General features: G+C 40.7%; 1 protein-coding gene across 2 annotated transcripts in view; it reads left to right on the top strand.

The window, feature by feature from the left end:
• The window catches only part of LOC121012895 (phosphatidylinositol 3,4,5-trisphosphate 3-phosphatase TPTE2-like), a 113,310-nt gene that overhangs the window by 80,265 nt on the left and 10,896 nt on the right, over positions 1-22,149 (top strand). For both annotated transcript variants that reach the window (XM_040448302.1, XM_040448303.1), the window contains exons 11-13: positions 3,838-3,899; positions 5,840-5,920; positions 12,401-12,506. In XM_040448302.1, the coding sequence (XP_040304236.1) occupies positions 3,838-3,899; positions 5,840-5,920; positions 12,401-12,506 (249 nt within the window). The remainder of the gene's footprint in view (positions 1-3,837; positions 3,900-5,839; positions 5,921-12,400; positions 12,507-22,149) is intronic.

The raw sequence follows: 22,149 nt of genomic DNA, 5'->3' as shown, positions 1-22,149 counted from the left end.
AGTAGGGCAGAGGGAGAGAGAGAGGGAGAGAGAGAGAAAGAGTAGGGTGGAGGGAGAGGGAGAGAGAGAGAGAGAGAAAGTGAGTGAGTAGGGCAGAGGGAGAGAGAGTAGGGCAGAGGAAGAGAGAGAGTAGGGCAGAGGAAGAGAGAGAGTAGGGTGGAGGGAGGGAGAGAGAGAGAGAAAGTGAGTGAGTAGGGCAGAGGGAGAAAGAGAGTAGGGCGGAGGGAGAGAAAGAGTAGGGTGGAGGGAGAGAGGGAGAGAGAGAGAGAGAAAGTGAGTGAGTAGGGCAGAGGGAGAAAGAGAGTAGGGCAGAGGGAAGAGAGAGAGTAGGGCAGAGGGAGGGAGGGAGAGAGACAGACAGACAGACAGACAGACAGACAGACAGACAGACAATCTCAAGTAGGCTCCATGCTCAGCACAGAGCCCAATACAGGGCTGGATCCTATGACGCTGGGATGCATGATCTGAGCTAAAAACAAGAGTCAGACTGTCAACTGCCACCCAGATGCCCTACTGGTTTCTCTTTTAGACTTTTTCTCTGCCCTGGGGCAGATGAATCTGCTCGGTCCCTCAGTACCGTCCCTCCCCACCACAGTTTGCAGTGTTGGGGGTGGGGAGTCCCTTCATTACCACGTCTCCCTCTCTCTTGCTGTTCTCTGTGTGGTCTCTCTACCTTGTGAGCAGCGGAAGCTGTTCATTCAGCCCTTGGTTCTTCTGCAGGTGGAACTGTGCTTAAATAGGTGCAGATTTGTTGTGTCCAGGTACGAGGTGATTTCAGGAGCTTCCTATGACGCCATCTTGGACTGGAATTCTCTTTTAGCTACATTTTAGGTGCTTTAAGCAGCTCTAAGGGGCGTGCGCGCACACACACACACAGCTGGGGTCAGGAACATTGCCTCAGTCTCTGCTTACAAATTCCAGAATATAGAGTATAAATTGTACATTGTAGGGAGTGTAATGGATGCAGCTGAGAAAGAATAAAGTTTAAGGACTGTTGTAAGAGATCATATAAACTGGTATTAAGATGTCTTTGACCATGTGAAAGTTGCTTCAATGTGTAGAACCTCAGTTTCTCCCTCCTTATGCAGGGTATTTACCTCACAAAATTGTAAAGATTATATGAGATCTGTAAAGTATTACCCAAGTGTTAGTCATCATTATGAAAGCCAGTACTGTATTGCATTTAGAGATGCAAGATGCTTCTGCCGACTTCAGGATAACAAAGGCTCTCTCGCAGACTCCCTCTAACCAACTTGGTGAATATTCTCCATTCCCTTTATAAACACACCTGTGGTGTTCCCTGGCATCTTGAAAACTTGCAACTAGTAAGCTTCAATTTAGCATGCCTGTGTGTTTCTTCTTCCACCAGTGTCTATCACTTCTATTTGTTATTATGCTTCTGCCAAAGAATTAAATATTATATAGATCTGTAAAATGGCAGAGTGAACAGAAAGCTGTAATTTTATGAGCCCTTAGTTGAAAGTTTCAAGAAGCTTCAATGAAGTTGAGCGGCTACAATAAAAATGGCAGCTGAATTAAATGCAAGTAAGACTAGGGGCACCTGGGTGGCTCAGTCTGTTAAGCATCCAATCCTTGGTTTCAGCCCAGGCCATGGTCTCATGGTTGTGGGATTGAGCCCTGCATCAGGCTCTGTGCTGAGCCTGCTTGGGATTCACTCTCTCCCTCTCTGCTCCTCCCCTGCCCCTCCCTCTCTCTCAAAATAAATAAATAAGCTTAAAAACGGGCAAGTGTGACTCATATAAAACATGGGGAGAAAAACCCCAGCAGTAAAATCTAAGAGGCTTCTCTACCTAGATTGCTTTAAAGAATCTGAAACTAGAAATTATAGATGATGCAGTGGTTTCTACCACAGGCCTGGCCTTTCCAAGAAAGAATTCCAACTGGGGAGACACATATTTAAAAAGTTGAAACCTCTGTCCGGTATCGGAAGGTTAGTGAATAAGTGTATATTTATGTTTGAAGTTAAAATTAAGTATTAAAGGTAATACTTTTCATACAATCATTTTCATGATTCCCTGCTCTACCTGACTTGACTGGATGAGAGGGCATCTACTGTGTCTTTGGTTGTACACAACCACAAGGGCATGAAATCTGCAAAAATTTTTTTCAGATGGGAAGATGCCAGTATAGACATCCAGAGATGTCTTCCAGAATTGAAATGTTAACAGTCTATACCACTGAGAGCTGGGGTGTTAATAGTCAGGATTTCCTTTAGCAAGAAGCCTTTATGTATCATAGCATTGGGTGGTACCAAGTCTTTTTTGGGGGGGAGCCTGGATGACCCAGTTGGCTGAGCGTCTGACTCTCGATTTCAGTTCAGGTAGTGATCCCAGGGTTGTGGGATCCCCATATGCAGCATGCAGCCTACTTAAGATTCTCTCTCTCTCTCTCTCTCTCTCTCTCTCTTTCTCTTTCCCTCCCTCTGCCCCCTCCCCAACTTGCACTCTGTCTCTAAACTTTTAAAATAAATTATAGTCTTTTTTTTAGAAGTACTTGGCTTAGAATGTTTTTCAAACTATGAGTTACAAAATAAGTTTGGGTCATTAAAAAAAAAGGAATCGAATAGAAAACAGAATGTATCTCAAGTTAAAAAGGTAAGTTTGAAATTACATAAAGTTCAGCATGCACTGGCTAAGACAAAAGCTAGAAGTAACTGGAAATAAAAGAAGCAACATATTTTTTAAAACAAATTTTGTATAGCGGGACAAAAATATAAATTAGAATAAAACATAAGAAACTTTGAGGATGAAATGACTGAAGTCAAGGGTTTGCTTTAAAATGCTATAGAAGGGGCGCCTGGGTGGCGCAGTCGGTTAAGCGTCCGACTTCAGCCAGGTCACGATCTCGCCGTCCGTGAGTTCGAGCCCCGCGTCAGGCTCTGGGCTGATGGCTCGGAGCCTGGAGCCTGCTTCCGATTCTGTGTCTCCCTCTCTCTCTGCCCCTACCCCGTTCATGCTCTGTCTCTCTCTGTCTGAAAAGTGAATGAACGTTAAAAAAAATTTTTTAAATAAAATGCTATAGAAAAAAGGAAGAAAAATGGGGAGAGGGAAGAAGGGAGGGAAGAGGAGAAAGAAAGGTACAGCAATATGATATACTCTGGGGAACAGATATATGGGGGTTCATTATACTATTCTCTTTACTTTCTTACATGTCTGGTAGCACACTTAAAAATAGGGGTGCCTGGGTGGCTCAGTTGGTTGAGCGTCTGACTTCAGTTCAGTTCATGATCTTGTGGTTCATGAGCTGTGCTGACAGCTTAGAGCCCAGAGTCTGCTTTGGATTCTGTGTCTCCCTCTCTCTCTGCCCCTCCCCCGTTCATGCTCTGTCTCTCTCTGTCCCAAAAATAAACGTTGAAAAAAAAAAAAAAACTCAAAAATAGAAGGAAAAATGGATGTTGTAAATGCTTCGTCATGTTTTGGGTTCTGATCACGTTTTATCTTTTATAGGTACTTTCACTTAGGTTAGTTAGAAAAACAGAGTGTATAATTAGCTCTTAATTGGTAAGTAGCTCTTTAGCTTCCGAGTCCCAGAATAGACCTCACTGCCTCTGCCTGCAGCTGTGATCCCCAGCCGTAGCGACTCAAGAACCCTACATGCGTGCACGTGTGTGTCCCTGCGCACAGCACAGAATTCCAGGGACAGCTCCAGACCCACGAGACAGCTTTGCCTATTCCTGAATTGAAACATGTTCGTTCAACAAGCACTTTCAGAGCGAAAGAAAATCAATCCAAACTGAGCTCTCTGAATATTCATGACAGCATTTTTATACCAAGTATTGCCACGAACAATGGTTCATGGACTTCTTTTCTTTTCCAGGAAGAACTGGAACGATGGCTTGTGCCTGCCTTATTGCCAGTGAAATATTTACAACTGCAGAGGTACGAAAGATGTGACCGCAGGCTCTGTCTTACGCTGATTGAGTTCGATAGTTCTGAAACCTCACTGGTAGGACGTTAAGATGATTCTTTGAGTTGTGGCGCTTAACAGAGTTGTAATTGGGGAAGCAGTTATTAGAAAGCCTGGTTTTGATACTTCCTTGTTTAACTCGCACTGGTTAGTAACTGACCTAGGTGCTTCTTAACTCTGAGCCAGGACTAGAGTGAGGTCAGTGAAACACTCACTTCAGGCACAAAATTTAAGGGAATGCCAAAATTTTCAGTAATTAAGATAAATAATCGAATGCATTATTTTTAACGATCAAAACTAATGCAAAAAAAATCCATGGTAATACCCAACATTTTATTTTATTTAAATATTTTTTATTTTAGAGAGCGAGTGAGAGAGCAGGGGAGGGGGGCAGAGGGAAAGAATCTCAAGCAGGCTCCACGTGAGGCTCAATGCTGTGACCCTGAGATCATGACTTGAGCTGGAGCCAAGAGTCAGACACTCAACCTACTGAGCCACCCAGGCACGCCAATAATTCTGACATTCTCAGGCGCACCTGGGTGGCTCGCTCCTTTGGTTAAGTGTTCGACTCTTGATTTCGGCTCAGGTCATGCATGATCTCATGGTTTGTGGGGTTGAGACCCAAGTCAGGCTCTGTGCTGACAGCACGAACCCTGCTTGGGATTCTCTCTCCCCCCTCTCTCTGCCCCTTCCTGCTTGCACTTGCTCTCACTGTCTCTCTGAAAATAAATAAATAAATTTTTAAAAACTAATAAAATATGTAAATAAAGACGGACAAATAGGGACAGAACTAAGATGAGGTAGGGTCAAGCAGTCCAAGTGCAAAAAAAAAAAACAAAAACAAAAAACCTCTACAATCGTAATGCTTCCTTCACTTCACCTCATCCCAGCCCCGCTCTTATGCCCCCAGTTAGGGGACTTCCTCCTTCCTCACAAGAATAATATCAAGACTGGTTTGATAAGTTCTCTAAAGGACTTCAGACATCCTTAGAAGTAGTAGGTAGGAGTGCCTGGGTGGCTCAGTTGGTTAAGTGCCCGACTCTTGGTGTCAGCTTAGGTCATGATCTCGCCGTTTGTGAGTTCGAGCCCCGTATCAGACTCCATGCTGACGGTGTGGAGCCTGCTTAGGATTCTCCCTCTCCCTCTCTCTCTGCTCCTCCCCTGCTCACACACACATTCTCTCTCTCTCAAAAAATAAATAAATAAACTTAAGAAAAATAAAGAGGTTCTAGGTAGATAAAAGGTACATTTTGCCATGCAGAACAAAGTCTCTCCTGTGTGTTATTAACTTCTCATAATCACTCTCTGTGGGGTCTGTGCCCTCTGGAAATTTCTGCAAAGAGAGGGTGGGCTATTTCTATTTCTTAAAGTGGGGTTCTCAGTCTTCGTTCCACCATGATCCTGCTGAGAAGCTCCTGCTGAACAGGGGCGCCCAGCAGTTCTGCTCCCCACTTGGCCCACAGTCTGAGAAGGGGCCTTCACATTGTCCGTGTGGCCCGCCCTCTAGCGCCACCTTCTGCTTTGTTCCTAATTTGAGACACACAGGTTAGGAAAATGGGTATTGGACAGTGTTTTTCAAACTGGATCCAATCGATCCGTGAGCTGTAAACTCAACTGCATTGGGTCGTGACTGGCATTTTTAATAACAAAATGGAATCGATTAGGACAGAAAATAGCAACAGGTAAGTATTGTTTTGTGAGTGAGTGAGTGTGTGTGTGTGTGTGTGTGTGTGTGTGTGTGTGTGTAACAAGCCTGCATGTGGCTTGTTGTTGTTGTTAACTTTATTTGGGGCAGCCTCTGCTCAGAGGCTGCTGACTTAAGGAAATAATGTGCCCTCAGAACTTTTAAGGATGCCTTACAAGGAAAAGAACATGCAGACGAACCTTGATTGTGTGGCCCCCTTTTCTGTAGGACAGCCTTTATTATTTTGGAGAACGGCGAACAGATAAAAGCACCAGCGCTAAATATCAGGGAGTTGAGACTCCTTCTCAGGTAAGTTGTGTTTTTTACAAGGGGATTCTTCAGGAAGTTGGTTAAGATTGGCAGCTATTATTTGGTTTCATTTTAGATTCTTTTCCTCTGGCGATCAGGCAGCCTGACTCTGGTGCCTGTGATAGGCCTTGATCCCTCCCAGGGCCCGAGAGCCACAGCTGGGGCCCTCCTGGTGCTCTGCAAACACAAAGTTCTCCCAGGGCATCCGTGGTCCATTTTATATTGGTCATTGCTCACAGAGTTCAAGAGTTGATTCCCTTCCCAAAGTAGGAAGGTCTGATTTCTAAGATTCCAGACCCTTGAAGATTATTGTAAGTCACTAGCCTGTGATTTTCCTTATTTTTTTTAAATATGAAATTTATTGTCAAATTGGTTTCCACACAACACCCAGTGCTCATCCCAACAGGTGCCCTCCTCAATGCCCATCACCCACCCTCCCCGCCCTCCCACCCCCCATCCAACCCTCAGTTTGTTCTCAGTTTTTAAGAGTCTCTTATGGTTTGGCTCCCTCCCTCTCTAACCTTTTTTTTTTCTCCTTCCCCTCCCCCATGGTCTTCTGTTAAGTTTCTCAGGCTCCACATAAGAGTGAAAACATATGGTATCTGTCTTTCTCTGTATGACTTATTTAACTTAGCATAACACTCTCCAGTTCCATCCACGTTGCTACAATGGGCCATATTTCATTCTTTCTCATTGCCATGTAGTATTCCATTGTGTATATAAACCACAATTTCTTTATCCATTCGTCAGTTGATGGACATTTAGGCTCTTTCCATAATTTGGCTATTGTTGAGAGTGCTGCTATGCATCAGCACTCCTGTATCCCTTGGGTAACTTCCTAGCAGTGCTATTGCTGCTTCATAGGGTAGATCTATTTTTAATTTTTTGAGGAACCTCCACACTGTTTTCCAGAGCGGCTGTACCAGTTTGCATTCCCACCAACAGTGCAAGAGGGTTCCCGTTTCTCCACATCCCCTCCAGCATCTATAGTCTCCTGTTTTGTTCATTTTAGCCACTCTTACTGGTGTGAGGTGATATCTGAGTGTGGTTTTGATCTGTATTTCCCTGATGAGGAGCAACGTTGAGCATCTTTTCATGTGCCTGTTGGCCATCAGGATGTCTTCTTTAGAGAAGTGTCTATTCATGTTTTCTGCCCATTTCTTCACTGGGTTATTTGTTTTTCGGGTGTGGAGTTTGGTGAGCTCTTTATAGATTTTGGATACTAGCCCTTTGCTATGTCATTTGCAAATATCTTTTCCCATTCTGTCATTTGCCTTTTAGTTTTGTTGATTGTTTCCTTAGCTGTGCAGAAGCTTTTTATCTTCATGAGGTCCCAATAGTTCATTTTTGCTTTTAATTCTCTTGCCTTTGGGGATGTGAAGTAAGAAATTGCTGTGGCTGAGGTCCGTGAGGTTTTTTCCTGCTTTCTCCTCTAGGGTTTTGATGGTTTCCTGTCTCACATTCAGGTCCTTTATCCATTTTGAGTTTGTTTTTGTGAATGGTGTGAGAAAGTGGTCTAGTTTCATTCTTCTGCATGTTGCTGTCCAGTTCTCCCAGCACCATTTGTCAAAGAGACTGTCTTTTTTCCATTGGATATTCTTTCCTGCTTTGTCAAAGATTAGTTGGCCATACTTTTGTGGGTCTAGTTCTGGGGTTTCTATTCTATTCCATTGGTCTATGTGTCTGTTTTTGTGCCAGTACCATGCTGTCTTGATGATTACAGCTTTGTAGTAGAGGCTAAAGTCTGGGATTATGATGCCTCCCGCTTTGGTTATCTTCTTCAAAATTACTTTGGCTATTCGGGGCCTTTTGTGGTTCCATACAAATTTTAGGATTGTTTGTTCTAGCTTCGAGAAGAATGCTGGTGCAATTTGGATTGGGATTGCGATGAATGAATAGATTGCTTTGTGTAGTATTGACTTTTTAACAATATTTATTCTTCCAATCCATGAGCATGGAATGTTTTTCCATTTCTTTATATCTTCTTTAATTTCCTTCATAAGCTTTCTATAGCTTTCAGCATACAGATCTTTTACATCTTTGGTTAGGTTTATTCCTAGGTATTTTATACTTCTTGGTGCCATTGTGAATGGGATCAGTTTCTTTATTTGTCTTTGTGTTGCTTCATTATTAGTGTATAAGATTGCAACTGATTTCTGTACATTGATTTTGTATCCTGCCACTTTGCTAAATTCATGTATCAGTTCTAGCAGACTTTTGGTGGAGTCTATCGGGTTTTCCATGTATAATATCATGTTATCTGCAAAAAGTGAAAGCTTGACTTCATCTTTGCCAATTTTGATAACTGTGATTTCCTTTTGTTGTCTGATTGCTGATGCTAGAACTTCCAACACTATGTTAAACAACAGCGGTGAGAGTGGACATCCCTGTCATGTTCCTGACCTCAGGGGGAAAGCTCTCAGTTTTTCCCCATTGAGGATGATATTAGCTGTGGGCTTTTCATAAATGGCTTTTATGATGTTTAAGTATGTTCCTTCTATTCCGACTTTCTGGAGGGTTTTTATTAAGAAAGGATGCTGAATTTTGTCAAATGCTTTTTTTCTGCATTGATTGACAGGATCATATGGTTCTTATCTCTTCTTTTATTAATTTGATGTATCACACTGATTTGTGAATGTTGAACCAGCCCTGCAGCCCAGGAATGAATCCCACTTGATCATGGTGAATAATTCTTTTTATATGCTATTAAATTTGATTTGCTAGAATCTTATTGAGAATTTTTGTATTCATATTCATCAGGGATATTGGCCTGTAGTTCTCTTTTTTGCTGGGTCTCTGTCTGGTTTAGGAATCAAAGTAATGCTGCCTTCATAGAATGAGTCTGGAAGTTTTCCTTCCGTTTTTGTTTTTTGGAACAGCTTGAGAAGGATACATATTATCTCTGCTTTAAATGTGTGGTAGAATTCCCCTGGGAAGCCATCTGGTCCTGGACTCTTATTTGTTGGGAGATATTTGATAACTGATTCCATTTCTTTGCTGGTTATGGGTCTGTTCAAGTTTTCTATTTCTTCTAGTTTGAGTTTTGGAAGTGTGTGGGTGCTTAGGAATTTGTCCATTTCTTCCAGGTTGTCCAGTTTGTTGGCATATAATTTTTCATAGTATTCTCTGATAATCACTTGTATTTCTGAGGGATTGGTTGTAATAATTCCATTTTCATATATGATTTTATCTAAGCAACCTTATTGATAAGAATGTGGTAATTGCAGGGGACTTTAATACTCCACTTACTTTACATACTTTAATACTCCACAATATACTTTCTTCTGAGTGCACATGGAACATTCTCCAAGATAGATCACATACTGGCTCACAAAACAGCCTTCATAAGTATAAAATAATTGAGATTATACCATGCACACTTTCAGACCACAATGCTATGAAGCTTGAAATCAACCACAGGAAAAAGTTTGGAAAACCTCCAAAAGCATGGAGGTTAAAGAACACCCTACTAAAGAATGAATGGGTCAACCAGGCAATTATAGAAGAAATTTAAAAATATATGGAAACAAATGAAAATGAAAATACAACAATCCAAACGCTTTGGGATGAAGCGAAGGCAGTCCTGAGAGGAAAATACATTGCAATCCAGGTCTATCTCAAGAAACAAGAAAAATCCCAAATACAAAATCTAACAGCACACCTAAAGGAAATAGAAGCAGAACAGCAAAGACAGCCTAAACCCAGCAGAAGAAGAGAAATAATGAAGATCAGAGCAGAAATAAACAATATAGAATCTAAAAAAAACTGTAGAGCAGATCAATGAAACCAAGAGTTGGTTTTTTGAAAAAAAACAAAATTGATAAACCTCTAGCCAGGCTTCTCAAAAAGAAAAGGGAGATGACCCAAATTGATTTTCCTTTAAAGAGGAACTCAAGTCTTTCACAAACCCCTACTGGGGCAATTCAACTCTTGCAGAACATCACGTCTGTGTGTGTATGAGAGAGAAAGAGACAGAGGAGAGGCTGCTGTATTTTGAAAGTGAAAGAAGAGGGGAAATGAATATCTTTCAGAAATGTATTATATACCAGACACGATTGCACTTTGACATATATTATCTCATTTAATACTCAGAAAACCCATGTGAAATATATGCAGTTACCCTATTTTGTCCTTTTAAAATTGTTTTATGATGGACAATTTCAAACATAAAACATCAAAACAGGGGTGCCCGGGGTTCGAACCCCGTGTCAGGCTCCATGCGGTCACCATGGACCCTGCTTGGGATTCTCTCCCTCTGTCTCTGCCCCTCCCTGTGCTCACTCACACTCACTCTCTTATAAAGTAAATTAATTAATTTTTAAAAAGTCAAGACAGTCTTATAATAAGTCCCTTATAGCCCTCACAGCACTTCAACAATCATTTTATCACCCATCATTCATTCCCTCCCCAATCTCCTCACACACACTCCCCTTCTCCACTTTTTCTCTGAATCTGGATCACTGTGAAGGAAATCCCAGCCATCAGATCATACTATCCCACGAGTATTTTAATATGACATCCAACATAGATTCTTGAGGGGAAAAAGCACCTTAAAGCCACTTATCAAATCTAAAAATGTTAGACCTTAATAATGCCTTGATAACAACAAGTGGCTAGTGCGTGTTTAAATTTTCATAATCATCTCAAAATGTTTCTAAAATGTAGTTTGCTTCAGTCAGGATCCAAACAAGGGTCACACATTGCATTTGGTTGCTATATCTCTTCAGTCTCTTGTAGTTTATAGGTTTCCCACCTGTCTCTTTTATAGGTTAACATGTGTTCATTGCAGAAGCCAGGATATTTATCCTATAGAGCTTACGACATTCTAGACTTTGTTGTAAAAAGCATGCATGTTCATTACCTCCTGTAATAGTCTCAAAAACTCTGAACGTAAAATGGTGCCCATTTTACAGATTGGGAAGTGGAGGTTCAGGGAAACTAACTTTTTGAATCAAGAGCTCAAATCCAGCTCTGTCAGACTCCAAAGCCAATTATAAGAGCCAAAGTAGGCTCTTATTTTTGTGTTTGGCCGGGGACGAAGCTATTTCACATTGTTCTCTAGCTGTTTGACTTCCCTACCTCTTGGGCAGGCAAGGCCCCTGCCTTACCCATCTTAGCACCTTTTGCATCCCAAAGTGCTGTTTGTAGGGAACGCTTACTAAACACACTGTTCGTTGTATTAACTCCTGTTGTTTTAAGCTCCAGGAGAAGGAAGGATGGGGGGGGGGGGGGGGCAAAAGCAGCCTGAGGGCCCTGCTGCGTGACAAGCCTTCCACGGAGAGTAGAGAATCTGGTGGCAGGAGCAAGGGGATGTTAGATGCGACTCCTTCAAGGACTCTCCCTGTACATTTTCCCTTCCCCACCGCTTCTGTGCCGTGCGGTCCCTCTCACTCCCGAACCGGCACACCAGAGGCTGCCACGGACTGTCTTCTGATTCGCTGGCATAACAGCACTCGGCCTCAGGTTTGAGCGCTGTGTCCTCAGGGCCCCAAGACAGCGTTCCCTCCCTGGGGGGTGGCAAATTTCAGATACCATCACATTTTGGCTGTGCATGTGGCCCGTTCTGTGGACTACACTTCATCCATCCCCAGGCTACGAACTTGCTCGAGCGTTTCTCTTGACTGGCACTTTCCGATGGAAAGTGTGGCAGCTAATCTTATGAACCCTTCCCATTGGGTGGGAAAGAATCTGTGAGCTTTGAAGTCCGTTTGATTCCATGTCAGAACTCTTTCGCTTCTTGAGTGAAGGAGGAGTCGGGGAGAGGGGCGCCTGGCTGGCTCGGTCAGTGGAGCCTGCAACTCTTGACCTCAGGGTTGTGAGTTCGAGCCCTGTGTTGGGTATAGAGATTACTTAAAAACTAAAAAATCAAATAAATCTTAAAAAAGGAGTCAAGGAGAGGCCCCGTGAGCAGCTTGCCACAGAAGGACTCGGCAAAGAGAATCCAAGGCTTCCTTACAAAAATAGAATTGGGGAAATGGAAAGTGAGTAAACTCAAGCTGGCCACAGGGATAAGAGCATATGTGTCTGTTAATGGCCTGTGGAGGTCTTCTCGAGTTCTTTCATGACTGGGAGGCTACTCCTCACCAAACCACAGAGCTTCCTTTAACTCAGTCACCGCGAAGGCTCCACCCTCAGATTGACCTTTTTCACAGTTGCATCAGGTACATCTTGGTGTCATGTCATAGCTCTCGGTTGGTTCTGGTTAGATGCCCTCTCAGATATGAGCAGCCTAAAAGCAACACCTGGCTCCTTTCTTGTTACTTCCCCACAGCACTGAGTTCAGTATTTTTTTTTTTAGGGTAGATATTGAGTCGTAAGGCAGTGACCATGAAAATGCTTAGTTCTATAATGACACCCAACAAATGTTTCCTTAGTGAATGATTGGCCTTAAGTTCTGTGTTAAAAAAAAAAAAAAAGAGAAAAATCAGGAATGCCGAGTTTTTCATCTCCACTTAAATTGAGGCTTCTGTTGTTTTGCAGAGTAGATATGTTGGATATTTTGCGGATGTGAAAAATATCTACAACTTGAATCTCCCTGCCAGAAAAACACTCAAGATTAAAAAAATCGTTATTTATTCAATTCACGGTAAGTGCTTTACATACAATTGGAGAATTGGGCAGGAGGGGGCGATGTTCTTCGTTTTCAAGTGCAGGAGGGTTGCTCCTAGCTACCTGTACCGAAAATCCTAACTCATGGCTGTCCTCTCATGCATCCTTACATAGGCACCCCTCCCCCAGGAAGAGCCCAAGAGCCCTTTCATGCCCTCTCTTTTCTTTTCCCACCACCAACTAGGGGGCCCCCTCCCCTTCCCTTTTCTCCTGTTCTCATTGCTGCTTTGGCCTCAGCTGGGGGCAGACTTTTCAGAATAGGATCTCTGATGGAGAAGACAGGAAGGGCCCATGAGCCCTGGAGACCACTTGGTCCTCATACCCACCTTTAGCTCAGGGTGCATCTTGGCAGAGGCGCCCTTGTATCATTTTCTCACATGTTCCTTTCAGAAACCCTCGTCTCATCACAGTGGTTTCTCCCTCTCCCCTCCTTCCTCCACCCATAGCCCTCTCCCCCCAGCAACTCAAGATGTCTTCCTATGTCTTAAATACCCAAAGGCATCTGAAATGCCCAAACAACAAATGAATTTTGTTGCCACAAATTCTTTTTTATGAATAACTACCGAGTGCCTGCTTTGGGCCAGGTCCCATGCTAGTGTTTCCTTGCCCTTAAGAAGGAGAGGAATGAGTACATGTAGATAAAAAGCTGGCCACAGTGTTGCGGGCACACAGAGACTGGGCCCTGGCCGTCAAGAAAGGTTCCTAGGGAGCAGCACCCAGGTCTACCTGAATCTACCTGAACACAGAAAGAGTTGGGAGAACCCTGGGCGCTATGGGGGTGTCTTATCAGTTACTACTGGAAGTAAAAATCCTTATAAATTTTTAAAAAAAACTCTTCGCCTTCTTCAAGAATGTCAGGAGAGACTGGGATCCACCATCACCCCAGGGAGGAAGGAGAATTGGTCAGACTGTCCATCTCTGGGGCTTGAGAGAGGGAGAAGAGGAGCAGGGAGGAATTGTCCTCATGGCTCTCTTTCTGCATGACCCACCTCACTTCCTGCACTGCTCACAGGGGAGGGGGCAGAGCAGGGCCCCCTCGGTGGGGATGGGGATGGGGCCTCATTCTCGCTGCCATTGGTGCAGCAGGGGGCAATGCTCTGGCTCCCCAAAGTCAGATTGTGGACCATGTGGAGGTGCTGGGTCTCTCATGGTTGGTACAATGTCAGGGCATTGGTAACCATCCAGACAGCCTAGTATTTTTAGCCTTCTGGGGAGTCACACAAAATAAGAGCTAGACTTTTTTTTTTTAACATTTCATCCAATTATTCAGAAATAAAAGAATCCTTTAAAATATATTTTAAAAACTGCAGAGTCAAAAAATTACAGTTCATTAAAGTACAAAATGCTCTTTTCCAATTATTTATGTGTCCCTTCCTCCGCACCACACACATAGAGGTGGTGGTGAGGAATTTTAACGGATCACCCCAAACAGATCGCATAGGTTTCTGGCTTGCGAAAACAAGTGTCAACCCAGTAGCATTTGTTTCTGTGGGAAATTTGAGTCTAGGTTTCCAAACAAGCATTGTGCAGGCGGACCCTTGAAACACAGCCTGTTCTAGCAGAAGGCTGCCTATGTATATAAATGAGCAACTGTTTGTGAAAAGGTTTTGCAGACTGCAAAGTCCCCTGCGGAGTCCATCAGGACTGTTTCAGGGGCTGTGTGTGAATTAGGAGGGACGGGGTTACCGGCGGATCCTAATGGCTGACCTCAGAACTCCACGGCTGTGAGACCTCCCCAGGGTAGAACCAGGCTTATGCAACAGGTGTTAGAAGGTGGGGGACAGCAGCGCTTTGCTCCGTTCCCTTTCCACATTCTGTGGGGTCCTGGAGAAAGAGTAAACTGCTTTATTCTACAGCCAGAGAAGCAACACAGTCGGCCATAGGAGCAGTTTCTTCCATTGAGAAATATAAACCCAATGACAAAACGAACTCAGTGGCATGAGAGCCAGGATTGTATCTGCGTGTATATTCTGCTTCAGTTTCCTCTTTGTTAATGAGACCAATAGTATCTATACAAACCTCCGTATTAAACAGGCAAATAGGCATTCAGTCCAGTGGAGTTTTAATATATTTTTCTAATATGAATAGTGAGAGTGGGAATAGTTTCTCAAAATTCTAAGCTTAAAAATGTTTTAGGGGCTCCTGGGTGGCTCAGTCGGTTACGTGTCTGACTCTTGATTTTGGCTCAGGTCATGATCTCATGGTTTGTGAGTTCGAGCCCCACCTCGGGCTCTGCACTGACAAGTCAGAGCTTGCCCGGGATTCTGTCTCTTCCTCTCTCTCTGTCCCTCCCCCATGTGTGCTCCCTCTAAGTAAATATTTTTAAAAATTATAAAGGTTTTAAATAAGTTCTACAATTTCATGTTTCTCAGTCTGATATGATATCCTAAGACTGTGATTTCTCTGTTCATATTTTAAATTTTAGATAAGATCTGTGGAAACATTGTGTAGTTAAAACTGTAAGGCACAGATGTGGAGAACAAAGGAACTGACCCAAATGTAGGAGCTCTGCAGGGGAAAAGTGGTAGAGAATTTCATGGGTTTGGTTTGCTAGTCTTGGGCTAACATGAAATGGATTATAAATGTCCAGTTTGAGATTCCTCATGTAGACTTCCAAAGTTGCAACCTCAGCAGTTGTTTAGTACAACGTGGGCCCAGGCTTGCAGAGCTGACTTAAGAAGGCCCACATGGTAAGTTAACATTCTTTCTGCACCCATGTAAATAATTAGGCCACAGCTAATGACACCGGCCTTTTGTTGTTTTTCTGTTTTATTTCACTTATTATCCTCCACCTGTCCTTCAAGCCCTATCTTCTAGGCTAAGAAGTTCTGTTAGCCCTTGGGGGTGGAGACTCTTGGTGCCCCATCAGCATCCCCTTGGATCCCCTCTAACATCTCTGTGCTCCCACCCCCCCAGCTTCCACTCCCTTTGCTATAATCTTCAGAGAATTACCACTGGAGCCAATTCACCTATATGGAACCCAAAATGCCTGAGAGTGACACCACCCTGTTGGGCAGCCCATAGCCATTTAGCAGGTGTACAAAAACCTAACTCTATTGCTTCAAAGTGTGACAAATTCAGCAGTACAATTTACACTAAAGAATTCCCCATGGATCAAGCTGAATCTGTTGCTTGAAATCCCACCCTTCCTTGGATCTTATGAGTTCCTCCTAGGAACACTTCCTTTGTAAATCACTAGCACCTTAATGGTTGGCTCAGGGTCTGCTTCTAGGAGAACTCAAACTATGGGTGGCCATTTGCTTATTATTAAGGTGTATTTATAACACTATAGTCTAAGTCGGGGGATATAGCCTATATTGCAAACTGCATAAGGACAGAGACCATTATCCATTCATCTTTGAATCCCCCAGGCCATGACACATAGGTGGAGCTTGGTAAATCTCTGTTGTCTTGAACTAGGATGTCTCTGGCATGTCTCACTACACCATCTCTATCCCTCACCATCCACTTCTCTGATTTTATCCCTTCCACTCTGTCCCTCCATAAATTAGCTCCAGCAACATTGGCTTTCATTTTTGTTGTTGTTGCCATTCTTTTATACGCCTGGGTGGCGTAGTCGGTTAAGCGTCCGACTTCAGCCAGGTCACGATCTCGCGGTCCGTGAGTTCGAGCCCCGCGTAGGGCTCTGGGCTGATGGCTCGGAGCCTGGAGCCTGTTTCCGATTCTGTGTCTCCCTCTCTCTCTGCCCCTCCCCCATTCATGCTCTGTCTCTCTCTGTCCCAAAAATAAATAAAAAACATTGAAAAAAAAATTTTTTTTTAAATAAATAAAATATTTTAAAAATTTTTTAATGTTTATTTTTGAAGGAGAGAGAGGGGCAGAGAGAGAGGAAGACACAGAATCCGAAGCAGGCTCCAGGCTCTGAGCTATCAGCACAGAGCCTGACATGGGGCTCGAACTCACAATCAGTGAGATCATGACCCGAGTGAAGTCAGTCGCCCAACGGACTGAGCTACCCAGGCGCCCCAAAAATAAAATCTTTTTTTAAAACAAACTTTTTTTATTGAAGTATATTTGACACAAAATGTTAGTTTTAGACATATGACCTAGTGATTTGACGAGTCTGTATGTTATGTTCACAAGTGTAGCAACTGTCCAACATCATACACATACAGTATCACTCACTGTATTTCCTAATGCTGTACCTTTTATCCCCATGATCTATTCATTACATAGCTGGAAACCTTTCTCTCCCACTCTCCTTCACCTCGCCACTTGCTTCCCCTTTAGCAACCATCAGTTCTCTATTTTTACAGGTCTGGTTCTGCTTGTTTGTGCATTTGTTTTACTTTTTAGATTCCACGTATAAGTAAAACCATATGGTATTTGTCCTTTTTTGTCTGACTTATTTCATTTAGCATAATACCCTCTAAGTCCATCCATGTTCTCACAAATGGCAAAATCTCCTTCTTTTTATGGGTAATACTCCATTGTATTTATATACCACTTGTTTATTCATTCATCTATCAGTGGACACTTGAGTAGCTTCCATATCTTGGCTATTATAAACAATGCTGCAATAAACATAGAGGTGCAGATATCTTTTCAAATTACTGTTTTTGTTTTCTTTGGATAGATTCCTGGTAGTGCAATTACCGGATCATGTGGTATTTGCATTTTTCATTTCTTGAGGAACGTCAATACGGTTTTCTGCAGTGGCTGCACCAATTTGCGTTCCAGCTAGTGGTGCACAAGTGTTCCTCATTCACCACATCGTTGCCAACACTTGTTATTTCTTGTCTTTTTTATTGTAGCCATCCTGGCAGGTGTTAAGTGATATCTCATTGTGGTTTTGATTTACATTTCTGTCATGGTTAGTGACGTTGGGTATCTTTGCATGTGTATGTCCTCTTTGGAAAATGTCTATTCAGGTCCTCTGCCCACCTTTAAATTGGATTTATTTTTTGGTGTTGAGTTTTATAAGTTCTTTATATTTGGATATTAACTCCTTATAAGATATACCATTTGAAAATATTTCCTCCCACTCAGAAGGTTGCCTTTTCAATTTGTTGGTGGTTTCCTTGACTGTGAAAAAGCTTACTTTAGAGAAGTCCCAATAGCTTATCGTTCCTTTTGTTTCCCATACTGGAGGAGACAAATCTAGAAAAGTGGTGCTAAGGCTGATGTCATCCTGAAAGGAAAAAACCTGCAATCGAGAATACTCTACTCAGCAAGTCCACCATTCATAAGGAGAGATAAAAAATTTCCCAAACAAAAGTTAAAGGAGTTCATTACCGCTAAACCAGCCTTACAAGACGTGTTAAAAGGAATTCTTTGAGTGGAAAGAAAAGACCATAATCAGAAGTAAGAAAATTATGACAGGAAAAAAAATTCACAGGTAAATGCAAACATATAATAAAAGCAGTAGATTAATCATAAAACCAGTATAGCGGTTAAAGCATAAACACACTAAAATCAATTATGTCTACAAAAATCAGTCAAGGGATTTGTGAAATAAAAGGATATAAAGTATGACATCATGTGCATAAAACATGGTTGGTACAAAGTAAAAATTTATTGCTTTTAGAATGTGTTCAAACTTAAGCAACCATAAACTTAATATAGACTGCTCTGTGTATAACATGTGTATATATGAGCTTAATGGTACTCATAAATCAAAAACTTGCAATAGAAATGCAAAAAATAGAAACAGATCCAAGCATAACACTAAAGAGAACCATAAAACCACAAGGGAAGAGAGCAAGAGAAGATAAGAACAGGGAAAAACTACAAAAACACAACCATAAAACAAGTAACACAATGGCAATAAGTATATACCTAATGATAATTACTTTAAATGGACTAAATGCTCCAATCAAAAGACATGGGGCAATTAAAGCAAGACCCATCTATATGCTGCCTACAAGAGACTCACTTCAGACCTAAGACACATGCAGACTGAAAGTAAATAGATGGAAATATGCTCCTGAAATCATTATCGCACTATATGCTAACTTGGATATAAATTTTAAAAAAAGAAAGTAAATAGATGGAAAAACACTTACCATGCAAATAGAAGAAAGAAATCTGGGGTCACAATTCTTAGACAAAATAAACTTTAAAACAAAGATGGTAACTAGAGACAAGGACATTAAATGATAAAGGAACAATCCAACAAGAGGATATAACTGTAAATATGCACCCAACATGGAAGCATCTAAATACAAAAAGCAGCTACTAACAGATCTAAAGAAAGAAACTGACAGTAACACAAAAACAGTAGGGGATTTTACAGCCCATTTACATCAATGGATAGATCATCCAGGCAGAAAATCAACAAGGAAATAGGACCAGATGGACCTAATATGTAACAGGACATTCTATCCCCAAACAGCAGAATACGCATTATTTTCGAGTGTACATGGAACATTCTCCAGAATAGATCACATGTTAGGGTATAAAACAAAGCTCAATAAATTCAAAAAGACTGGAATCCTATCATACATCTTTTATGACCACAATGGTATGAAACTAGAAAGCAATCACAAGAAAAAACTTTAACACAAATACATGGAGGCTAAATGATATGCTACTATCAATAAATGGGTCAACCAAGAAATGAAAGAGGAAATCAAAAAATGGAGACAAATGAAAATGAAAACACAACAGTCCAAAATCTTACAGATGCAGCAAAAGCTGTTCTAAGAGGGAAGATTGTGGCAATACAAGTCACCTCAAGAGCAAGAAAAATCTCGAGATAAAAATAGAACTACCCTACGACCCAGCAATTGCACTACTAGGTATTTATCCAAGGGATACAGGTATGCTGTTTCGAAGGGGCACATGCACCCCAATGTACAGCCAATGCATATGCACAGCCAAAGTATGGAAAGAGCCAAATGTCCATCGATGGATGAATGGATAAAGAAGATGTGGTATATATATACAATGGAGTATTACTCGGCATTCAAAAAGAATGAAATCTTGCCATTTGCAACTAAGTGAATGGAACTAGAGGGTATTATGCTAAGCGATATTAGTCGGAGAAAGACAAATACCCTATGACTTCACTCATATGAGGAATTTAAGATACAGAGGTACATAGGGGAAAGGAAGCAAAAATAATACCAAAACAGGGAGGGGGACAAAACATAAGAGACTCTTAAATATGGAGAACAAACAGAAGGTTGCTGGAGGGATGGTGGGAGGGGGGATGGGCTAAATGGGTAAGGAGCATTAAGGAATCTACTCCAGAAATGATTGTTGAGCTACATGCAACATGGATGTAAACTTACATGTATGTAAATTAAAAAATTAATTTAAAAAAATCTCAAGAAACCTAACCTTATAACTAAATGAGTTGGAAGAAGAGGAATAAAGCCCAAAGCTAGTAGAAGGAAAGATATAATAAAGATTACAACAAAAATAAATGATACATAAACTAAAAACACAATAGAACAGATCATTGAAACCAGGAGCTGGCTCTTTGAAAAGACAAAAAAAATTACAAATTTTTAGCCATACATTTCAAACAAAGGAGAGAGGACTCAAAATCATAAATGAAAGAGAAATAACAGACACCACAGAAATACAAAAGATTATAAGAGAATATTATGAAAAATGCTGACAAATTGGACAACCTAGAAGAAATGGATACATTTGTAGAAACATACAGTCTTCTAAAATTGAATCAGGAACAAATAGAAGATTTGAACAGACCAATTACTAGCAATGAAATTGAATCAGTAATCAAAAAACTTCCAACAAACAAAAGTCCAGGACCAGATGACATCACAGGTGAATTCTACTAAACATTTAAAGAAGAGCTAATACCTATTATCCTCAAAGTATTCCAAAAAGTAGAAGAGGGAAAGTTTCCAAAATCATTCTAAGAGTCCAGTATTATCCTGATACCAAAATGAGATAAAGATACTACCAAAGAAGAAGAAGAAGAAGAGAAAGAAAGAAAGAGAGAGAGAGAGAGAGAGAAAGAAAGAAAGAAAGAAAGAAAGAAAGAAAGAAAGAAAACAAACTGCAGGCCAATATCTCTGATGAACACAGATATAAAAATCCTCAAAAAATATTAGCAAACTGAATCCAACAATACATTAAAAAAAACATTCATCATCATCCATTCCAGGGATACAAGGGTGGTTCAGTATTTTCAAATGAATCAACAGTGACACATCACATTAACAAGAGAAAGTATAAAAACCATATGATCATTTCAATAGATGCAGAAAAAGCACTTGACAAAATACAACATCCTTTCGTGATAAAAATTCTCAAGGGTTAGAGGGAACATACCTCAACATAATAAAGGCCTTACATAAAAAACTCACAGCTAACATCATCCTCAATGTTAAAAACCAAGAGCTTTTCCTCTAAGATCAGTAACAAGACGAAGATGTCTACTACTATCACTACTTTTATTCATCATACTATTGGAAGTCCTGGCCACAGCAGTCGGACAAGAAAAAGAAATAAAAGGCATTCATATTGGTAAGAAGGAAGTAAAGCTGTCCCTATTGGCAGATGCCATGATACTATATAAAGTCCTTCAGCAAAAACTTCCAGAACTGATAATTCAATAGTCACAGGATACCAAATTAACATAGAGAAATGTGTTGCATTTCTATACACTAATAATGAAGTAGCAGAAAGAGAAATTAAGAAAAACAACCCCATTATTAAAATTTTAAATTGTTAAAATGTCCATACTACCTGAAGCAATCCACAGATTTAACGCAAACCCTATCAAAATACCAACAATATTTTTCACAGAAATAGAACAAATAATCCTAAAATTCACATGGAACCACAAAAGACCCCAAATAGCCAAAGCAATCTTGACAAAGAACAAGAACCCAGTAATTTTACTGGGTATTTACCCAAAAATATTAAAACCCTAATTTGAAAAGATATAGGCAGCACCTGGGTGGCTTAGTCAGTTAAGCATCCAACTCTTGATTTCAACTCAGGTCATGATCTCACAGTTCATGGGATCAAGCCCCATGTCAGTCTTCATGCTGACAGCATGGAGCTTGCTTGGGATTCTCTCCCTCTCAAGTAAACTTATGTTTATATATATATATATATATATATATACACACACACACATATATATATACACTTATGTGTATATATATACACACACACATCTTTTATGTACATATGTATCTTTTATGTATATATACAAGTCTTTTATGTATATATGTATACATATGTATACTTACATTTATAAATAAGTAAACTTATTTATATACATATACATATCTTATATACATATATACACATATATTTATATACATGTACATATACTTTATGTATATACATACACATATCTTTTATGTATATATATACATACACACACATATACACATCTTTTATGTATATGTATATACATACACACATATGTATATATGTGTGTATATACATCTTTTATGTATATACATACACACATACGTATACACACACACACATCCTTATATATATTGCAGCATTATTTACTATGGTCATTATACGGAAGCAACTAAAGTGTCCATCAACTGATGAGTGGATAAAGGTAGTCTATATATATATATATACATATATATACATATACAATATATATATACACAATATATACATATATATGTATATATATATACATATATATA

This window comes from Herpailurus yagouaroundi, unplaced genomic scaffold (genome assembly GCF_014898765.1).
Source record: "Herpailurus yagouaroundi ecotype Mexico unplaced genomic scaffold, PumYag 197, whole genome shotgun sequence".
NCBI classification, from domain to species: domain Eukaryota; kingdom Metazoa; phylum Chordata; class Mammalia; order Carnivora; family Felidae; genus Herpailurus; species Herpailurus yagouaroundi.
Note: the sequence above shows the minus strand (reverse complement) of the source record. Positions and strands in the feature narration are given on the sequence as shown.